Source organism: Hyperoodon ampullatus, assembly GCF_949752795.1.
Source record: "Hyperoodon ampullatus genome assembly, chromosome: 4".
Taxonomy (NCBI): domain Eukaryota; kingdom Metazoa; phylum Chordata; class Mammalia; order Artiodactyla; family Ziphiidae; genus Hyperoodon; species Hyperoodon ampullatus.
The window spans coordinates 139,907,230-139,928,678 of NC_136917.1; the positions used below are offsets into that span (position 1 = coordinate 139,907,230).

At 41.0% G+C, this 21,449-nt stretch overlaps 1 protein-coding gene across 2 annotated transcripts in view; it reads left to right on the forward strand.

Moving 5' to 3' along the window:
* Nucleotides 1-19,396: 19,396 nt before the first annotated feature.
* PAIP1 (poly(A) binding protein interacting protein 1) overlaps nt 19,397-21,449 on the forward strand; it is a gene marked incomplete at its 5' end in the record, with an annotated part of 29,011 nt that continues 26,958 nt past the window's right edge. Inside the window, 2 exons of one of the 2 annotated variants that reach the window (XM_079703351.1) lie at nt 19,397-19,676; nt 20,253-20,422. In XM_079703351.1, coding sequence (XP_079559477.1) covers nt 19,397-19,676; nt 20,253-20,422 — 450 coding nt within the window. The remainder of the gene's footprint in view (nt 19,677-20,252; nt 20,423-21,449) is intronic. The other variant, XM_079703352.1, reaches the window with a different exon arrangement.

Here is a 21,449-nt window from a genome sequence, read left to right on the forward strand (position 1 = left end):
TGCTGTGTGTCAACTGTATCTCCATAAAACTGGGAAAAAAACTAAGGTAGGTTGAAAACACGTATTGGAGGGTGGAGCAGGGGTTTGCTTCTTTTCTCTCCCAAGGCTTAAACAGTGGTCCCCAGCTGGGGACAATTTTATCCCACAGTGTCAGGAGACATTTTGGTCATCACAGCTGGAAAGGGGAGGCATCTAATGGGTAGAGGCCAGGGATGCTGCTAAACACCCTATATTACACAGGATAGCCCCTTACAACAAAGAATTATCTGGCCCCAAACATCAACAGTGCTAAGACTGAGAAACCCTGGCTTAAATAAATGCTCAATGGCTTATTTAATTTGATTTAATTTGTGATTATATGACTGGAGAGCAAATCCAAAGATGATATATCGATTTTCACTTTTTCTGTTAAATAGTAAGTATATGGTAATTTTATTTTTTTTCATAAATTTATTTATTTTAATTTTGGCTGCATTGGGTCTTTGTTGCTGCGCGCGGGTTTTCTCTAGTTGAGGCGAGCGGGGGCTACTCTTCGTTGCGGTGCGTGGGCTTCTCATTGCAGTGGCTTCTCTAGTTGCGGAGCACAGGCTCTAGGCACGCGGGCTTCAGTAGTTGTGGCTCGCGGGCTCAGTTGCTCCACGGCATGGAGGATCTTCCAGGACCAGGGCTCAAACCCATGTGCCCTGCATTGGCAGGCGGATTCTTAACCACTGTGCCACCAGGGAAGCCCAGTATATGGTAATTTTAAAAATCCATTCTGCTCATTTGTCCAATGTAATTTGAGTGCATTGCTCCAGATGAAAACATTTGTCATTTGGAGGATTCTGTTTTAGGCTTTAAGCTCCTACATAATAATTACAATATAGTCATAGGAATTACCAAAGAAAATAGGAATATTTCCAAAAGTTTGTTTTAAGTTAGTTGCTTCTGAATCTTAGACACTGTCTTGTATAAAAATTTTGCAAAGATTTTGTATCCCCTATTAGGTGGTGAGGACTTTGTCCATTTTGATATCTGCTCCTTCCTCCTTGGCCTTCTCAGCCTTCAACCCCACTTAGAACAGTACTTCTCACATATATGCACGTTTTCATTACAGGTTGTTCTGTGATTGGATATTTTAATTTTAAATATATTTTTAAATCAAGATACACATCAAAACTTAAACCCTCTAAAATTTAGGAGACTTTGTACCCACAAATGCTTAAAGATATTATTTGATATTTAGTCCTTACCTATCCAAAGCAAAAAAGATTTAAATCTTTAGAAGAGTGTAACACACCATTAGAGTCAGCTTTGAAGCCTCAAACCACAGAGGTGCCCAATAGCCAAAAATCAAAATGTAGGCTAAGCCTGAGAAAATGTGTGATCAGAAACCGAACTCTACGGATACACCAGAAATACAGCTACACGTGGAACAACTCCTACAGAACACCTACTGAACGCTGGCAGAAGACCCCAGACCTCCCAAAAGGCAAGAAACTCCCCACATACCTGGGTAGGGCAAAGCGGAGAGATTCCCGCACAGAGGATCGGTGCCGAGCGGCACTCACCAGCCCGAGAGGCTTGTCTGCTCGCCCGCCGGGGCGGGCGGCGCTGGAAGCTGAGGCTCGGGCTTCGGTCAGAGCGCAGGGAGAGGACTGGGGCTGGCGGCGAGAACTCAGCCTGAAGGGGGCTAATGTGCCACAGCTAGCCGGGAGGGAGTCCGGGAAAACTCTGGAGCTGCCGAAGAGGCAAGAGACTTGTTCTTCCCTCTTGGTTTCCTGCTGCGCGAGGAGAGGGGATTAAGAGCGCTGCTTAAAGGGGCTCCACAGACGGGCGCGAGTCGCGACTGAAAGCGCGGAGCCCAGTGACGGGCGTGGGACGCTGGGGCTGCTGCTGCCGCCGCCAAGAAGCCCGTGTGCGAGCGCAGGTCACTGTCCACACCGCCCTTCCGGGAGCCTGAGCAGCCCGCCACTGCCGGGGTCCCGGGATCCAGGGGCGGCTTCCCTGGGAGAACGCACGGCGCGCCTCGGGCTGGTGCAACGTCACGCCGACCTCTGCCGCTGCAGGCTCGCCCCGCACTCCGTGCCCCTCCCTCCCGCCCGGCCTGAGTGAGCCAGAGTTCCCGAAGAGGCTGCTCCTTTAACCCTTTCCTGTCTGAGTGAAGAACAGACGCCCTCCGGCGACCTACACGCAGAGGCGGGGCCAAATCCAAAGCTGAGACCCGGGAGCTGTGAGAACAAAGAAGAGAAAGGGAAACCTCTCCCAGCAGCCTCAGAAGCAGCGGATTAAAGCTCCACAATCAACTTGATGTACCCTGCATCTGTGGAATACATGAATAGACAACAAATCATCCCAAATTGAGGAGCCAGGAGTCAGTACTGTGCCTCTGAGGTGGGAGAGCCAACTTCAGGACACTGGTCCACAAGAGACCTCCCAGCTCCACATAATATCAAACGGCGAAAATCTTCCAGAGATCTCCATCTCAACACCAGCACCCAGCTTCACTCAACGACCAGCAAGCTACAGTGCTGGACACCCTATGCCAAACAACTAGCAAGACAGGAACACAACGCCACCCATTAGCAGAGAGGTGGCCTAAAATCATAAAAAGTCTGCAGACACCCCAAAACACACCACCAGACGTGGACCTGCCCACCAGAAAGACAAGATCCAGCCTCATCCACCAGAACACAGGCACTAGTCCCCTCGACCAGGAAACCTACACAACCCACTAAACCAACCTTAGCCACTGGGGACAGACACCAAAAACAACAGGAACTACGAACCTGCAGCCGGCAAAAAGGAGACCCCAAACACAGTAACATAAGCAAAATGAGAAGACAGAAAAACACACAGCAGGAGAAGGAGCAAGATAAAAACCCACCAGACCTAACAAATGAAGAGGTAATAGGCAGTCTATCTGAAAAAGAATTCAGAATAATGATAGTAAAGATGATCCAAAATCTTGGAAATAGAATAGACAAAATGCAAGAAACAGTTAACAAGGACCTAGTAGAACTAAAGATGAATCAAGCTTCGATTAAAAACACAATAAATGAAATGAAAAATACTCTAGATGGGATCAATAGCAGAATAACTGAGGCAGAAGAACGGATAAGTGAGGTGGAAGATAAAATAGTGGAAATAACTAATGCAGAGCAAAATAAAGAGAAAAGAATGAAAAGAACAGAGGACAATATCAGAGACCTCTGGGACAACATTAAACGCACCAACATTCGAATTATAGGGGTTCCAGAAGAAGAAGAGAAAAAGAAAGGGACTGAGAAAATATTTGAAGAGATTATAGTTGAAAACTTCCCTAATATGGGAAAGGAAATAGTTAATCAAGTCCAGGAGGCACAGAGAGTCCCATACAGAATAAATCCAAGAAGAAATACGCCAAGACACATATTAATCAAACTGTCAAAAATTAAACACAAAGAAATCATATTAAAAGCAGCAAGGCAAAAACAACAAATAACACACAAGGGAATCCCCATCAGGATAACAGCTGATCTCTCAGCAGAAACTCTACAAGCCAGAAGGGAGTGGCAGGACATAATTAAAGTGATGAAGGAGAGAAACCTGCAACCAAGATTACTCTACCCAGCAAGGATCTCATTCAGATTTGATGGAGAAATTAAAACGTTTACAGACAAGCAAAAGCTGAGAGAGTTCAGCACCACCAAACCAGCTTTACAACAAATGCTAAAGGAACTTCTCTAGGCAAGAAACACAACAGAAGGAAAAGACCTACAATAACAAACCCAAAACAATTAAGAAAATGGGAATAGGAACATACATATCGATAATTACCTTAAATGTAAATGGACTAAACGCTCCCACCAAAAGACACAGATTGGCTGAATGGATACAAAAACAAGACCCATATATATGCTGTCTACAAGAGACCCACTTCAGACCTAGAGACACATACAGACTGAAAGTAAGGGGATGGAAAAAGATATTCCATGCAAATGGAAACCAAAAGAAAGCTGGAGTAGCAATTCTCATATCAGACAAAATAGACTTTAAAATAAAGACTACTAGAAGAGACAAAGAAGGACACTACATAATGATCAAGGGATCGATCCAAGAAGAAGATATAACAATTGTAAATATTTATGCACCCAACATAGGAGCACCTCAATACATAAGGCAAACACTAACAGCCATAAAAGGAGAAATCGACAGTAACACAATCATAGTAGGGGACTTTAACACCCCACTTTCACCAATGGACAGATCATCCAAAATGAAAATCAATAAGGAAACACAAGCTTTAAATGATACATTAAACAAGATGGACTTAATTGATATTTATAGGACATTCCATCCAAAAACAACAGAATACACATTTTTCTCAAGTGCTCATGGAACATTCTCCAGGATAGATCATATCTTGGGTCACAAATCAAGCCTTGGTAAATTTAAGAAAATTGAAATTGTATCAAGTATCTTTTCCGACCACAATGCTATGAGACTAGATATCAATTACAGGAAAAGAGCTATAAAAAATACAAACACATGGAGGCTAAACAATACATTACTTAATAACGAAGTGATCACTGAAGAAATCAAAGAGGAAATAAAAAAATACCTAGAAACAAATGACAATGGAGACACGACGACCCAAAACCTATGGGATGCAGCAAAAGCAGTTCTAAGAGGGAAGTTTATAGCAATACAATCCCACCTTAAGAAACAGGAAATATCTCGACTAAACAACCTAACCTTGCACCTAAAGCAATTAGAGAAAGAAGAACAAAAACATCCCAAAGTTAGCAGAAGGAAAGAAATCATAAAAATCAGATCAGAAATAAATGAAAAAGAAATGAAGGAAACAATAGCAAAGATCAATAAAACTAAAAGCTGGTTCTTTGAGAAGATAAACAAAATTGATAAACCATTAGCCAGACTCATCAAGAAAAAAAGGGAGAAGACTCAAATCAATAGAATTAGAAATGAAAAAGGAGAAGTAACAACTGACACTGCAGAAATACAAAAGATCGTGAGAGATTACTATAAGCAACTCTATGCCAATAAAATGGACAACCTGGAAGAAATGGACAAATTCTTAGAAATGCACAACCTGCCAAGACTGAATCAGGAAGAAATAGAACATATGAACAGACCAATCACAAGCACTGAAATTGAAACTGTGATAAAAAATCTTCCAACAAACAAAAGCCCAGGACCAGATGGCTTCACAGGCGAATTCTATCAAGCATTTAGAGAAGAGCTAACGCCTATCCTTCTCAAACTCTTCCAAAATATAGCAGAGGGAGGAACACTCCCAAACTCATTCTACGAGGCCACCATCACCTTGATACCAAAACCAGACAAGGATGTCACAAAGAAAGAAAACTACAGGCCAATATCACTGATGAACATAGATGCAAAAATCCTCAACAAAATACTAGCAAACAGAATCCAACAGCACATTAAAAGGATCATACACCATGATCAAGTGGGGTTTATCCCAGGAATGCAAGGATTCTTCAATATACGCAAATCAATCAACGTGATACACCATATTAACAAATTGAAGGAGAAAAACCATATGATCATCTCAATAGATGCAGAGAAAGCTTTCGACAAAATTCAACACCCATTCATGATAAAAACCCTGCAGAAAGTAGGCATAGAGGGAACTTTCCTCAACATAATAAAGGCCATATATGACAAACCCACAGCCAGCATCGTCCTCAATGGTGAAAAACTGAAACCATTTCCACTAAGATCAGGAACAAGACAAGGTTGCCCACTCTCACCACTCTTATTCAACATAGTTTTGGAAGTTTTAGCCACAGCAATCAGAGAAGAAAAGCAAATAAAAGGAATCCAAATTGGAAAAGAAGAAGTAAAGCTGTCACTGTTTGCAGATGACATGATACTATACATAGAGAATCCTAAAGATGCTACCAGAAAACTACTAGAGCTAATCAATGAATTTGGTAAAGTTGCAGGATACAAAATTAATGCACAGAAATCTCTGGCATTCCTATATACTAATGATGAAAAATCTGAAAGTGAAATCAAGGAAACACTCCCATTTACCATTGCAACAAAAAGAATAAAATATCTAGGAATAAACCTACCTAAGGAGACAAAAGACCTGTATGCAGAAAATTATAAGACACTGATGAAAGAAATTAAAGATGATACAAATAGATGGAGAGATGTACCATGTTCTTGGATTGGAAGAATCAACATTGTGAAAATGACTCTACTACCCAAAGCAATCTACAGATTCAATGCAATCCCTATCAAAATACCACTGGCATTTTTCACAGAACTAGAACAAAAAATTTCACAATTTGTATGGAAACACAAAAGACCCCGAATAGCCAAAGCAATCTTGAGAACGAAAAATGGAGCTGGAGGAATCAGGCTCCCTGACTTCAGACTATACTACAAAGCTGCAGTAATCAAGACAGTATGGTACTGGCACAGAAACAGAAAGATAGATCAATGGAACAGGATAGAAAGCCCAGAGATAAACCCACGGACATATGGTCACCTTATCTTTGATAAAGGAGGCAGGAATGTACAGTGGAGAAAGGACAGTCTCTTCAATAAGTGGTGTTGGGAAAACTGGACAGGGACATGTAAAAGTATGAGATTCGATCACTCCCTAACACCATACACAAAAATAAGCTCAAAATGGATTAAAGACCTAAATGTAAGGCCAGACACTATCAAACTCTTAGAGGACAACATAGGCAGAACACTCTATGACATAAATCACAGCAAGATCCTTTTTGACCCACCTCCTAGAGAAATGGAAATAAAGACAAAAATAAACACATGGGACCTAATGAAACTTAAAAGCTTTTGCACAGCAAAGGAAACCATAAACAAGACCAAAAGACAACCCTCAGAATGGGAGAAAATATTTGCAAATGAAGCAACTGACAAAGGATTAATCTCCAAAATTTATAAGCAGCTCATGCAGCTCAATAACAAAAAAACAAACAACCCAATCCAAAAATGGGCAGAAGACCTAAATAGACATTTCTCCACAGAAGATATACAGACTGCCAACAAACACATGAAAGGATGCTCAACATCTTTACTAATTAGAGAAATGCAAATCAAAACTACAATGAGATATCATCTCACACCAGTCAGAATGGCCATCATCAAAAAATCTAGAAACAATAAATGCTGGAGAGGGTGTGGAAAAAAGGGAACACTCTTGCACTGCTGGTGGGAATGTGAATTGGTACAGCCACTATGGAGAACGGTATGGAGGTTCCTTAATAAACTACAAATAGAACTACCATATGACCCTGCAATCCCACTACTGGGCATATACCCTGAGAAAACCATAATTCAAAAAGAGACATGTACCAAAATGTTCATAGCAGCCCTATTTACAATAGCCCGGAGATGGAAACAACCTAAGTGTCCATCATTGGATGAATGGGTAAAGAAGATGTGGCACATACATACAATGGAATATTACTCAGCCATAAAAAGAAATGAAATTGAACTATTTGTAATGAGGTGGATGGACCTAGAGTCTGTCATACAGAGTGAAGTAAGTCAGAAAGAGAAAGACAAATACTGTATGCTGACACATATATATGGAATTTAAGAAAAAAAAAAGGTCATGAAGAACATAGGGGTAAGACAGGAATAAAGACACAGACCTACTAGAGAATGGACTTGAGGATATGGGGAGGGGGAAGGGTAAGCTGTGACAAAGTGAAAGAGCGGCATGGACATATATACACTACCGAACGTAAGGTAGATAGCTAGTGGGAAGCAGCCGCATAGCACAGGGAGATCAGCTCGGTGCTTTGTGACCGCCTGGAGGGGTGGGATAGGGAGGGTGGGAGGGAGACGCAAAAGGGAGGGGATATGGGAACATATGTATACATATAACTGATTAAATTTGTGGTAAAGCAAAAAATAAAAAAAAAAAAAAGAAAAAAAAAAAAAAAAAAAAAAAAGAAACCGAACTCTAAAGATAACACGTTACCAAAACCCTGCGTCTAGTTAAAGCCAGGCCAGAGAACAGGTCAATTTAATGTGTTTTCATTGTGGTTATTTAAACAGTTATCAGCAGTTTGTTTTTTTCAAATTTCCCTTTTATAAGTAATTATTAGCAAAGTAAACAACTCCAATGAGATAATATGCTTAGACTCCAGGGATTTTTAATTATACAGACACTTGACAGGTTTTGTAGCAACCATCACTAACCTCAGTCTCAGCCATCTTCTCTCAGGCAAACCAATCAAAAGTGTTTGATTGTAGGAAGCAAATATTAACTGACTGAATGAACTTACACTAATCAACATTAATTGGAAGAGGATAGAGGAGAACTGACAATAAGCAGCCAGCACAAAGTTAAATAATTGGCAATTTAAGTTAAGTAAAACAAGTTTGCATTTAGAACTGTAAGCATCTAAAACACCAGCTCTAAGCACACCTTTGTTCTCTCCACGCAGTAAGTGCCAGTGATAAAAATCTATGTTTTTTTAATGAATACAAAAAATTATTTATTTAATGATATCTTTGGGGGCCTGGGAAAATGGTGAAGGATAGGAGCTATATTAATATCCTAGGGCTGCCGTAACAAATTACCACAACCTGGGTGTCTTAAAAATGACAGAAATATACTCTCTCACAGTTCTGGAGGCCAGAAGTGTGAAATCAAAGTGTCAGCAGGGTTGATTCCCCTGGAGGCTCTGAGGGAGAAAATATCCCATACCTCTCTCCTAGCTTGTGGAGAAAGCTTCTGGTTGTCAGCGATCCCTGGTGTTCCTTGCCTTCTAGACACATCACTCCAATCTCTGCCTCCTCTTCACATTGCTGCCTTCTCTGTGTGTCTCTCTGTGCCCAAATCTCCCTCTTCTTCCTCTTACGAAAACATCAGTCAGCGGATTTAAGGTCCACCCTAAATCCAGGATGAGATACTTAACTAATTACGTCTGCAAAGACTGTATTTTCAAATAAGCGTAGTCACAAATTTTGGGGAGACACTGTTCAACCCACTACAGGGGCAGTCTGTGTGTTTAAGGGTACAAAATGTAAAGACGGGTTTTTGTTGTTTTTTTAACATGGGTAGATTTACTAGCTGTTGAGTTTAAAGTGAAAGTTCAAATTATTTGGGGGAAATTCAGGTGAAAGTTGTTTTGTATTAATAATTGGAAGAATTTTCCTATAAACTTGTTTGCTTTTTTAATAAAGACTCAACCTACTTGAATTTTTCCTTCAATTTTTAAAAAAATATAACTATATATTACATAATTACCATTGTCAAACTACTTGATCATAAACTCCATAATACCAGTTAACATATTTATACTTAACTTTTTATTTATTTTATTTTTTTAACATCTTTATTGGAGTATAATTACTTTACAATGGTGTGTTAGTTTCTGCTTTATAACAAAGTGACTCAGCTATACATATACATACATCCCCATATCTCCTCCCTCTTGCGTCTCCCTCCCACGCTCCCTATCCCATCCCTCTAGGTGGTCACAAAGCACCGAGCTGATCTCCCTGTGCTATGCTGCTGCTTCCCACTACCTATCCATTTTACATTTGGTAGTGTATATAAGTACATGCCACTCTCTCACTTTGCCCCAGCTTACCCTTCCCCCCACCCCGTGTCCTCAAGTCCATTCTCTACGTCTGTGTCTTTATTCCTGTCCTGCCCCTAGGTTCTTCAGAACCTTTTTTTTTTTCAGATTCCATATATATGTGTTAGCATACGGTATTTGTTTTTCTCTTTCTGACTTACTTCACTCTGTATGACAGACTCTAGGTCCATCCATCTCACTACAAATAACTCAATTTCATGTCTTTTATGGCTGAGTAATATTCCATTGTATATATGTGCCACATCTTCCTTATCCATTCATCTGTTGATGGACACTTAGGTTGCTTCCATGTCCTGGCTATTGTAAATAGAGCTGCAGTGAACATTGTGGTACATGACTCTTTTTGAATTATGGTTTTCTCAGGGTATATGCCCAGTAGTGGGATTGCTGGGTCGTATGGTAGTTGTATTTTTAGTTTTTTAGGGAACCTCCATACTGTTCTCCATAGTGGCTGTATCAATTTACATTCCCACCAACAGTGCAAGAGGATTCCCTTTTCTTCACACCCTCTCCAGCATTTATTGTTTGTAGATTTTTTGATGATGGCCATTCTGAGTGGTGTGAGGTGATACCTCATTGTAGTTTTGATTTGCATTTCTCTAATGATTAGTAATGCTGAGCATCCTTTAATGTGTTTGTTGGCAATCTGTATATCTTCATGGAGAAAAGTCTACTTAGGTCTTCTGCCCATTTTTGGATTGGGTTGTTTGTTTTTTTGATATTGAACTGCATGAGCTGCTTGTATATTTTGGAGATTAATCCTCTGTCAGATGCTTCATTTGCAAATATTTTCTCCCATTCTGAGGGTTATCTTTTCATGTTGTTTATGTTTTCCTTTGCTGTGCAAAAGCTTTTAAGTTTCATTAGGTCCCATTTGTTTATTTTTGTTTTTATTTCCATTTCTCCAGGAGGTGAGTCAAAAAGGATCTTGCTGTGATTTATGTCATAGAGTGTCCTGCTTGTGTTTTCCTCTAAGAGTTTTGTAGTGTCTGGCCTTACATTTAAGTCTTTAATCCATTTTGAGTTTATTTTTGTGTACGGTGTTAGGGAGTGTTCTAATTTCATTCTTTTACATGTAGTTGTCCAGTTTTCCCAAAGCCACTTATTGAAGAGGTTGTCTTTTCTCCATCGTATATTCTTGCCTCCTTTATCAAAAATAAGGTGACTATATGTGTGTGGGTTTATCTCTGGGCTTTCTATGCTGTTCCATTGATCTATATTTCTGTTTATGTGCCAGTACCATACTGTCTTGATTACTGTAGCTTTGTAGTATAGTCTGAAGTCTGGGAGCCTGATTCCTCCAGCTCCATTTTTCTTTCTCAAGATTGCTTTGGCTATTCGAGGTCTTTTGTGTTTCCATACAAAGTGTGAAATTTTTTGTTCTAGTTCTGTGAAAAATGCCAGTGGTAGTTTGATAGGGATTGCATTGAATCTGTAGATTGCTTTGAGTAGTATAGTCATTTTCACTGATTCTTCCAATCCAAGAACATCATATATCTCTCCATCTGTTTGTATCATTTTTAATTTCTTTCATCAGTGTCTTATAGTTTTCTGCATACAAGTCGTTTGTCTCCTTAGGTAGATTTATTCCTAGGTATTTTATTCTTTTTGTTGCAATGGCAAATGGGAGTGTTTCCTTAATTTCTCTTTCAGATTTTTCATCATCAGTGTATAGGAATGCAAGAGATTTCTGTGCATTAATTTTGTATCCTGCTACTTTACCAATTTCATTGATTAGCTCTAGTAGTTTTCTTTTAACATCTTTAGGATTCCCTATGTATAGTATCATGTCATCTGCAAACAGTGACAGTTTTACTTCTGCTTTTCCAATTTGGATTCCTTTTATTTCTTTTTCTTCTCTGATTGCTGTGGCTAAAACTTCCAAAACTGTGTTGAATAATGGTGGTGAGAGTGGACAACCTTGTCTTGTTCCTGATCTTAGAGGAAATGGTTTCAGTTTTTCACCATTGAGAACGATGTTGGCTGTGGGTTTTTCATATATGGCTCTTATTATGTTGAGGTAAGTCCCCTCTATGCCTACTTTCTGGAGGGATTTTATTACTTAACTTTTTAAATGTTGCATTTGATGAAAACTCTAGTTCAAATACTTTTTAAGCAGTTTTGTGAACATCATCTCTTTGTAGATCTCCTTTTAATGCTAGATGTTACCCGTAACAAAAAAGCAAAAACCAGATTCTGGTTTTCATCTTACCACTTTCCTATCTGCTCCTACTTCTTTAACCATTCTTTCTCAGTTCTTTCACTGCTTAAACCTGCAAATGTTCTCTTGGCCCTCTTTCCTTTTAACTTTAATATTGTCTTCCTTCCAGTTTAATGTTAACTGTGCTATCACAACTCCCAGAGCTTAATGTCCAGCCCCAATCTCTCTCCTAACCTCCAGACTCATGCAGCCAACTGCCTGCTGGTCATTTCGACTGAGATATCCACATATATCTTAAACTCAATATGAGAAAATTCCCTTCTGATCTACAGAGGACTTGTATTTAGAATATATAAAGAACTCTCAAAACTCGACAGTTAAAAAAAATCCAAATAGAAAATGAGAAAAAGGCATTAAAAAATTTCACCAAAGAGGGATATAAGCACCTGAAAAGATGTTCAACATCATTAGCCATTAAGGAAATGAAAATTAAAGCCACAATGAGACATCACTACACATCTATATGAATGTCTAAAAAAAACCCAAAAAGATAGTGACAATACCAAATGCTGGTGATGATGGGGAGAAGCTGGATAACTCACACATCACTAATGACAATGTAAAATGGTACTCATCACTGGAAAACAGTTCAGTGGTTTCTTAAAAAACTAAACTTGCAACTAGCATATGACCCAGAAATTATACTCCTGGGCATTTATCCCAGAGAAATGAAAATTTATGTTCACACAAAAACCTGTACATCAGTGTTCATAGTAGCTTTATTCATAATAGTCCCGAACTGGAAACAACCCAAATGTCCTTCAACAGGTTGAACAGACTGTTGTATATCCTTACAATGGAATGCTTTTCAGCAATGAAAAGGAATGAAGTATTGATACACACAACAGCTTAGATGAATCTCCAGAGAATTATGTTGCGAGAAAAAAAGTCAGTCTCGAAAGGTTGCATACCTGTATGATGCCATTTATAAAACATTCTTGAAATAACAAAATTATGGAAATAGAGAACAGATTAGAAGTTTCTAGAGTTAAGAAGGAGGGTGGATGTGACTATAAAAGGGCAACAGGAGAGATCCTTATGATGATGAAGATGTTCTGTATCTTGACTGTATCAATCTCAATATCCTGGTATAGTTTTGCAAAATGCTACCATTGGGGAGAAGTAGGTAAAGAGTACAAATATTCTCTTTGTATTATTTTTTACAACTGCAGGTGAATCAACAATTATCTTAAAATAAGATATTTAATTTAAAAAATAAGCCTGGCAGGTGTAGTAAAATATTAATGATAGAATCTAGGTGCCAACAGAAAGGGCAATGAATACACTGTGCCAGAGCTAGGGAAGCAGAATATGCCTCATACTTGACATTTATACATTAAACATTGACATTCCTAATTGTTTTTTGAATGCCAAATTTCAAAGCTGAAAACAGTATTTCCAGCTATTACATTACCTTCCTGCTGGCCAGCAAGCACTTCAGTTCAATTAATTGAATTGTACAATTAGTAGAATATTGTACGTTGTAACTATTCACCAGAACTTCCTCTAAAATTTTTAACTCTCATATCTCATGCTCGGACCACCACTTTCTTTCCAACTCCTTTATTTCTTTCTTTTGATCCCCCTTTGCTTTCCAATCTCTCACCCTCATCTTCAACCCTTCCTCTAGCTAGCTGAAACCATGAACAGCCTGTCAGCCTCTTCTGCCTTAACTGCACCATGAAATTACACTCCCACTAACAGGCTTCTCAGTTTCCACATCAGGTTGGGAAGAGTTGCCAGAGAAAAGTCACGAAATTGTTCAGAGTGTTACCCCTACAAGTCCCTGGTCTCCAACCTCAGGGGGACTTTCGGTACCACGCAGCTGTCTTCCTGTGAGCACTCCCCCTTCCTCATCAGCTGCCTCTCCCAGAGCAGCTTTTACAACTGTTGCCACTCTCCTCAAGTCCCTTCTTTTATGTCTCCCACCCTCAAAGTAAAGACATTTCCTTCTTTTTTGCTGAGAACATGGAGACCGTCTGAAGTTTCCAGCACCTTCCCTCTCCTGCAGTTTATCTGCATTTGCTTCCATTTCTTAGTGACATAGCTTTTCTCCCATCTCAAATTATTCCTGCTGCCTGTACTTTGAGTTTATGAACTGCTATCTCCTCTGGTCCTTTAATCTCTCAATTTCCCCCCCTTTTCCCTGATGTGTTCCCTTACCTCATTGTCTTTGGCTAACAAACTAATCTTTCTCCCATTAAAACAAAACAAAACAAAACAAACCCATAATAGCAACAAAAACATCCTTAATACACTTGTCTTGCAAACTTCTCATATCTCTCCCGTTTATTTCACAGTCAAGCTTAGAGCTGTCTATACTTCCTAATGCTGGCAATTGCTTGCACCCAAATCACTCACAAATCTATATTATTCCAATTGCTAATATCACTGGAATGCCTATTTATTAATTTATAGTGAGAAATATAACCCAAACAGAGTAGAATGTTTGTATCAGTGTCATCCACTTATTCTGGAGATAAAGTATAGCATATTGTCTCAGTTTGTGGACTCTTGACTTAATAAAACTGAGTTGCTCATTAACTATGTGATCTTAGGCAAGTTAATTAACGTCTCTGAATCTCAGTGTTTTTATCTATAAAATGGGGTAAGTAATAGAACCTACCTCATAGGGTTGTTTTGAAGATTAAATGAGATAATCCATGTAAAGTGTACTTGGAACAGAGTTGGTGCTAAATATTAGCTATTATTGTTGCTATTTTTCCTCTCAAAATGCAAATTTATCCAGATAGTCAAATTATAGTCAGAAGATGGCTTGGTGAAGGAGGGTGTGGTTCCCAGAGGCGGTTGTTCATTCAGCTCTGTAATGACCTCGAACAGCACACAGCTGCCTAAGTGACTTCGGGGCTCAAACTCAGGGAATGGGTGTGCTTTCCTGGATTCTTTAGAATCCTACTTTTATTTGACATCTCCACACAGTTTGACACTCTTGGGCTTTCCCTCTTTAATCTTCTATTCCTCACTGTCTTCTCTCAGTTTTTGTCCTATGTAAACAGAGTAAACAGATTCCTCTTCTTCAACCTAGCCATTCAGTTTGATGCTTCTCTTTCCTCTTCTGCCTCTATATACTTTTTCCTAAGTTATCTCATTTCTTCCTGTGGCTTCAGCTGTCAAATCTCTAACTCTAGGCAACATCCCTCTGAACTCCAAGTCCATGACTTAACTGTTGACTGAACAATTCCACTTGGACACTCTGGGTGCCAAGTGAAATGTACAAAATGGAATTAGTACGAGGCCCCTGTTTGGTGAGAGTGTGCTTTCCTCTGGTTTTCTCACTCTTTGGGACTGAGGCACCAAAGCCAGAAACCTGGGAGTCATCCTTATCTCTGGCCTCTCATTAATGCTTTATACACATCTGTCAGCTTCTTTAACATCTCTTGCATTTGGTCCTTCTCTCCAACCCCACAACCATTACCTTAGTAGCCATTATCACTTCTCACCGGAATTTCTGCTACAGCCATCAAACAGGCCTTCCTGTTTCTAGTTTCATACACTTCACAGCTACTAATCTCACACCTCTGAGGATCCTCACACCTAGAACTGTGTCTGGCATTTAGTAGACATGCAATAAATATTTCCTGAAGGAACAAATAAATGAATTCCTATCCTCATGGAGTTATAGTCCAGCTAAGAGATCAACATTAAACCAATGTGTGCACTAGATGTTGGGGAAATCCCAGGCAGTTTCCTGGCTCTTGAAGATGGATTGGAGCCCTGATCCAGATGGGAGTCAAGTGCTGACTGGCTGGGGCTACATTTCATAGCAGGCCCAAGAGACTAGGAGAGGAAGATAATTCACACAAATGAGACCCAAGAGAACAAACACATCAGCTAATTCTTCTCTCTGTTAATGAGGCCCCCATTAATTTAAAATGATATATAAGTTGCCATGATGATTTGGGCAGGGAAAAGTGAACAGAATTAGCTAGGAAAGAGTTGGGAGTGATGGAATAAAATGAAATAAGGCTTATTTTTTAAACTTTTTACTTGGAGACAATTGTACATTTACATGCAGTTGTAAGAAACAATACAGAGAGATTTCATTTCCCCTTTACCCAGTTCCCTCTGATGGTAATATCTTACATAACTGTGCATTACTATAATACAATATCACATCCAGGAAACTGACAACATACAATACACCCACCTTAGTTTTACATGCACTCATTTGTGTATGTGTGTGTGCACACATGTAGTTAGTTCTATGCAGTTTAATCACATGTGTAGATTCGTGTGATCACCACCAGTTAAGACCGGAATAGTTCCATCGCAAGGATTCTTCATAGTACCTACTTTTAATAGCTGCACCTACTTCTCTCCAAACTCCACCCCCTCCTTAATCCCTGGTAACCACTAAATTGTTCTCCATCTTTATAATTTTGTCACCTTTATAATTTTGTCATGTATAAATGGAATCATACAATAACCTTTCGAGATTACTTTCTTTTAACTCAGCATAATTCCCTTGAGAGCCATCAAAGCTGCATTTATCAGTGGTTTTCTTGCTGAGTAGTATTTTATGGTATGAATACTACAGTTAAACCATTCACCCGTTAAAGAATTTATGTTGTTCCCCATTTGGGCTATTATGAACAAACCTGTTATAAAAATTTGGGTACAGATTTTTGTGTGAACATAAATCTTCATTTCTCTGGAATAAATGCCTAATTTGGGCTGCTTTAACAAAAATACCACAGACTGGGTGGAAGCACATCACTTAGCTGGTTTCACAGGTTCACAGCTGGAGAGGATCTTCGCCACTTTATAATAAGGATTGCCTTTTCTCCGTGGTCCAAAAACATCTTCATTTCTTTCTGATACCTCATCAGAATCACCTTTAGTGTCCATACTTCTAACAACATTCTGTACATGATTATTTGTATACTCTAAGAAGATGGAAGCTTTCTCTACAGCTCTCTTTCCCTTTCTCAGCCCTGACCAGCATTACCATTAACAACCCCTTCATGGCAATGTCGACTTTTTCTAGCATGCCTCAAAAACCACTACCAGCCTATACCCATTAACCAGTTCAAAAGCCTCTTCCACATTTTTAAGGTATTTGTTACAGCTGCACCCCACTTCTGAGTATCAGATTCTTTCTTAGGGTTCTTCAGAGAAAGAGAACTAATATATATAACATATATATAATATATATATATATTATATATATATAATATATATATATATATGATTTACTATGAGGAATTGGCTTATGTGCTCAAGGAGGCTGTGAAGTTCCATGATTTAATGTCTGCAAGCTGGAAACCCAGGAAAGCTAGTAGTGTAGTTCTAGTCTGAATCTGAAGGCCTGAGAATCAGAGCAACAGTGTAAAAAAATCCATCCATGTTGTCCGCAAGTCCACTTTTCATATGTCATGAGAATAGGGCTAAAGTTATATAACAGTTAATAGGGAGAGGCAAAGGACAAGATCTCAATTATCTAACTTATCTAACAAAAGGGACTGTAAGGATACCCTGATGTCACCATGGATGCAGAATATCTTCATCCTCAGATAAGAAAGTCTTAGGTAAGGAAAAGGAGTTAGCCATCATAAAAGTTCTAAGGGGAAATAAAGGGTGGTGAATGCAAACAAAAGCCTGGGACAGGACTGGAGCATCTGCTTTAGTGGCACATATAGGATAACTGCTGTTGAGCGTACAGTTTGTGGGGCTTTCCTATGCAATAGAAAAGACTGGGCAAGAAGTGACTGACAACTACCTAAAAAAAATGGATTTTTATGTTATTGGCATTACCTCATCTAATTTTTAAATTGTCATCTTGTCTTGTCTTTGTAATATATGCTCAGTGCTACAACATACTTGCTTTATACATGAGGAAACTGAGGCCCAGAGAAGCTAAATCCCTTACTTACCCAAGACCGCACAGGCATTAAGGGTCTAGGCCAGGATCCAAACCAAAGCTCTGGCCTACTTTGAACCCTACATTCTTTCTCAACACCAAGGAACCACACTTTTTGCTGGCTTCCTTCCCTGACTCCATTATTTTTGCCAACAATCAACAGCATGAATCATTTATTCACGATTGCCTTCATTAGAGCCATTTTCCTCTTTCATTTGGGTGAAGATGTCAGTGTTTTCTTCATTAGCAAGAAGAGAAAATGGTTAAAAAGAGTTTTCTTAACTGAAATGATTCTCAAGATGACAATGGTGAAAAACATTAAGGCTTGCTTAAAATACAGGGTTACAATTAATTTGTGGAGATGTTTCAATCTAACAGTAAAGGAATCATTTTCCCCCCTCTTTTTCATTACTTATATTCATCCTTCATTTGGCTTTAGCACCGTCAGGACTGATTAAAACAATAATTTACACATAAATAATGTCTAGAACTTTGTTGTGCAATGCGGTAGCCACTAGCCACAGGGGGCTATTGAGCACCTGAAACGTGCCTAATCCCAAGTGAGATATGCAGAAAATGTAAAATACACTTTGGATTTTGATTAGTATGAAAAAAGAGAAACTCTCATTAATATCTTTATATTAATTACATGTTGGAATGATACCATTTGGGATCTACTGGGTTAAGTAAACTATATTATGAAAATTAATTTCACCTGTTTCTTTTCACTCGCGTAATGTGCCTTCTAGAAAATTTATAATTACATAAGTGGCTTGCATTTGTGGTTCGCATTATATTTTGATTGGACAGCACTGGTAGAAGATGAAAAGGAGGAGAGTTTCATTGAAAGGTAGGGTATTTTCTTAAAATTTCTGGAGGGGAAGAGAAAAGGGAAGAGAGTAAAGCTTGGTCACAGTGTGACCTACTGTGATAAATATCTACAGTGAATTGAGATGGGCCGGGGTGGGGGGCATTTTTGATTCTGTTCCTACTCCCCTCCCCGCGGCTAACGTAGCAGGTGGCAGAGCAGCTTCCAGAGCCCCCTTCCCGACCAGTCCTTCGGTCTCGCCGGCGCTGGGTCATTGAACACACCTGCGCGCCCACCGAGGTGCGCGTCCGCGAACTCTGGCTCTGGCTCCACGCCCCCTCCCCTCGTATTTTTATTTTCCTGGCATCAACCATCACTGTCTGACTTCTCTCCATAGCACCTCGTGTAGGCCGGGCCCGCCAGGGGTAAGCGCCCCCCTCTGCCCCGAGCCCGGCCCCGGGAACCGACATGCCCTCGCCCGGCCCGAGGCGAGCAGGGCTGTCCAGCGTTCTAGCTACCCCTCTCCCGGCGGCCGGCAGGACCACGGCTGCCGGCCCGCCGCGAACGGGGCCTCCGGGCCGCGGGGGGCCGCTGTGACCCGCCTTCGCCCCCGACGCGCCGAAGGCGGGGGAGCTGGGTTTTGGGGGAGAATCAGAAAGCGGAGGGTAGCCGTGGGGGCCGGGCGCTCCGGTGCGGCGGCTTTGGCGGGTGCTCCAGCTGCCGTCCGCTCCGCCGAAGCGCGGAGGAGCCGAGCAGGGGCCCGCCGCCCTCCTCCTCCATGAGGCCCCAGTGAGCTCGGCGGCGAGAGCCGGCCTGCGACGCCTCTCCCGGCGTCCTCTTCCGAGCGCAGCGGCGGTGGCCCCCGCAGGAGGAGGAGGAGGAGCATGTCGGACGGTTTCGATCGGGCCCCAGGTGCTGGTCGGGGCCGGAGCCGGGGCCTGGGCCTGGGCCTGGGCCGCGGAGGGGGCGGGCCTGAGGGCGGCGGTTTCCCAAGCGGAGCTGGGCCTGCTGAGCGGCCGCGGCACCCGCCGCCGCCGCAGCCCAAAGCCCCGGGCTTCCTGCAGCCGCCGCCGCTGCGCCAGCCCAGGACGGCCCCGCCGCCAGGGGCCCAGTGCGAGGTCCCCGCCGGCCCCCAGAGGCCTCCCCGGCCCGGGGCGCTCCCAGGTACGGAGCCGCTCTAGGGGACCCCGTCCTCCTGGGCCAAACGCTTCCCCACGGCCCTCCGCGCGCGCGCGAGGGCGGCGCTCTGTCTCCTCTTTCCTCCCGGTTCCCCGAAAGCATTCCCCGAGGGGCCCGGTTGTTACGGGGTGGGGACGCGCCCGGAACGGGGTTTGGAAGGTGGCCGCTGGAATCCTTTGTGCGCCCGGGCTGGGGGAGGGGTCCGGTGCGCGGTCTCCCGAGTTCTGTTGTCCCGGGAGGAAGTAAAAATCGCTTCCCCCTCCCCAGTCCCCGAGAGGGAGGCCTTAGGCGGGCAACCATCTCTTTTTAACCGACTTTAAAAAATAAAATTAAATTAAAAAGTGTTTATTCAGGAAACAGGTCTGTTCATAAATGAGCTAAAGCAAGTCTATTGTTCCTTTTTGTAGGCTCTCTGCGCATATCCTGGCGATAACCTTAAATTTCGTGAGGGTTCTTGTTTGACTTAAAAACCATCCCTGCTCAGACGGCTTCTCGGTGTACAGTAAGTTGTTATACAGGGGAATGAATGCATCTAACACCGATTTTTTTTTCCTTTCTCAGAACAAACGAGGCCCCTGAGAGCTCCACCTAGTTCGCAGGATAATAGCCCACAGCAGAATTCGGAGTCAACAATGGCTAAACCCCAGGTGGTTGCAGCTCCTGTGTTAATGTCTAAACTGTCTGTGAACGCCCCTGAATTTTACCCATCAAGTTATTCTTCTAATTATACAGTAAGTACACTTTTATTGCAACCCTAGGTTAATATTATTGGAATAATATGGTTATTGCATCATTTATCAGTATACTGGGGTGCTTTCTGTACCACACATAAAACATTTTATGAATTTATTGAAATCATGAAACAAAATTGATTCAAGAATGTATTTCGTAGTTATTAAATTCAAGATATCATAATGTAAGCTTGAGAGCAGACAGTCTTGTCTATTTTGTTCACTGCTGTATTTCCAGCATCTATAGACTGTCTCTAGGCTAATAAATTTAAGGTGGTCAAGGACATCTTCAGTCTATAAAGCTAAAGTCTGTGTCCTGACTTTATGGACAACCTATAGAATAGTGGCCTGGCAAAGTTAATTTTTGATTTTAGCAGGACAGCTGAATACTCATTGGTAGCTTTAGGGTAAATTATCAGTGGTTTTGCTGCAGACTAATTCAGGTAGGTTTTTGAATGTTGAGAAATACACATCTGGGCTCTGTTATGTTAAAATAGAAGTGTTTCTGGTTCTAATTAACAGTTATGTAAAAATGTAGGGAGTTTTGATGAAGTGTTTTAAACTTTTGATGAAGTGTTTTAAACTTTCAGAGTCATCTTTGTCAATAATGTAAGAATTTTAGAAATCGGTCACACTTAAATGGCAGGAAAAAATGCCAAGCACGATTGGGATATATAGAAAGGAATTTGTTGTGATATGTAAATGCATAGTAATTAATTGTAGATAAGTAGGGCAGGGACCATTCTGGATTGAAGAAATGATAATACTTCAGCATAAGTCCTACTTTTCCTGTATTCATTTTTTGACATGTAATATACAGGATAGTGTACATTAAGTTATCAGCATCCCCAAAGCCCGCTCTGTCCCCTTCTAATCATTACTGCTCTCCAAAGGTAACCGCTATTTTGCTTGAACAATAGTTTTGCCTCTGTTCAAAGTTCATATAAATGGAGTCATATAAAATATATTTTTCTTTCATTCAATATCAAAATTAATCCATACTGTAGCATGTAATTGGAGGTGACTA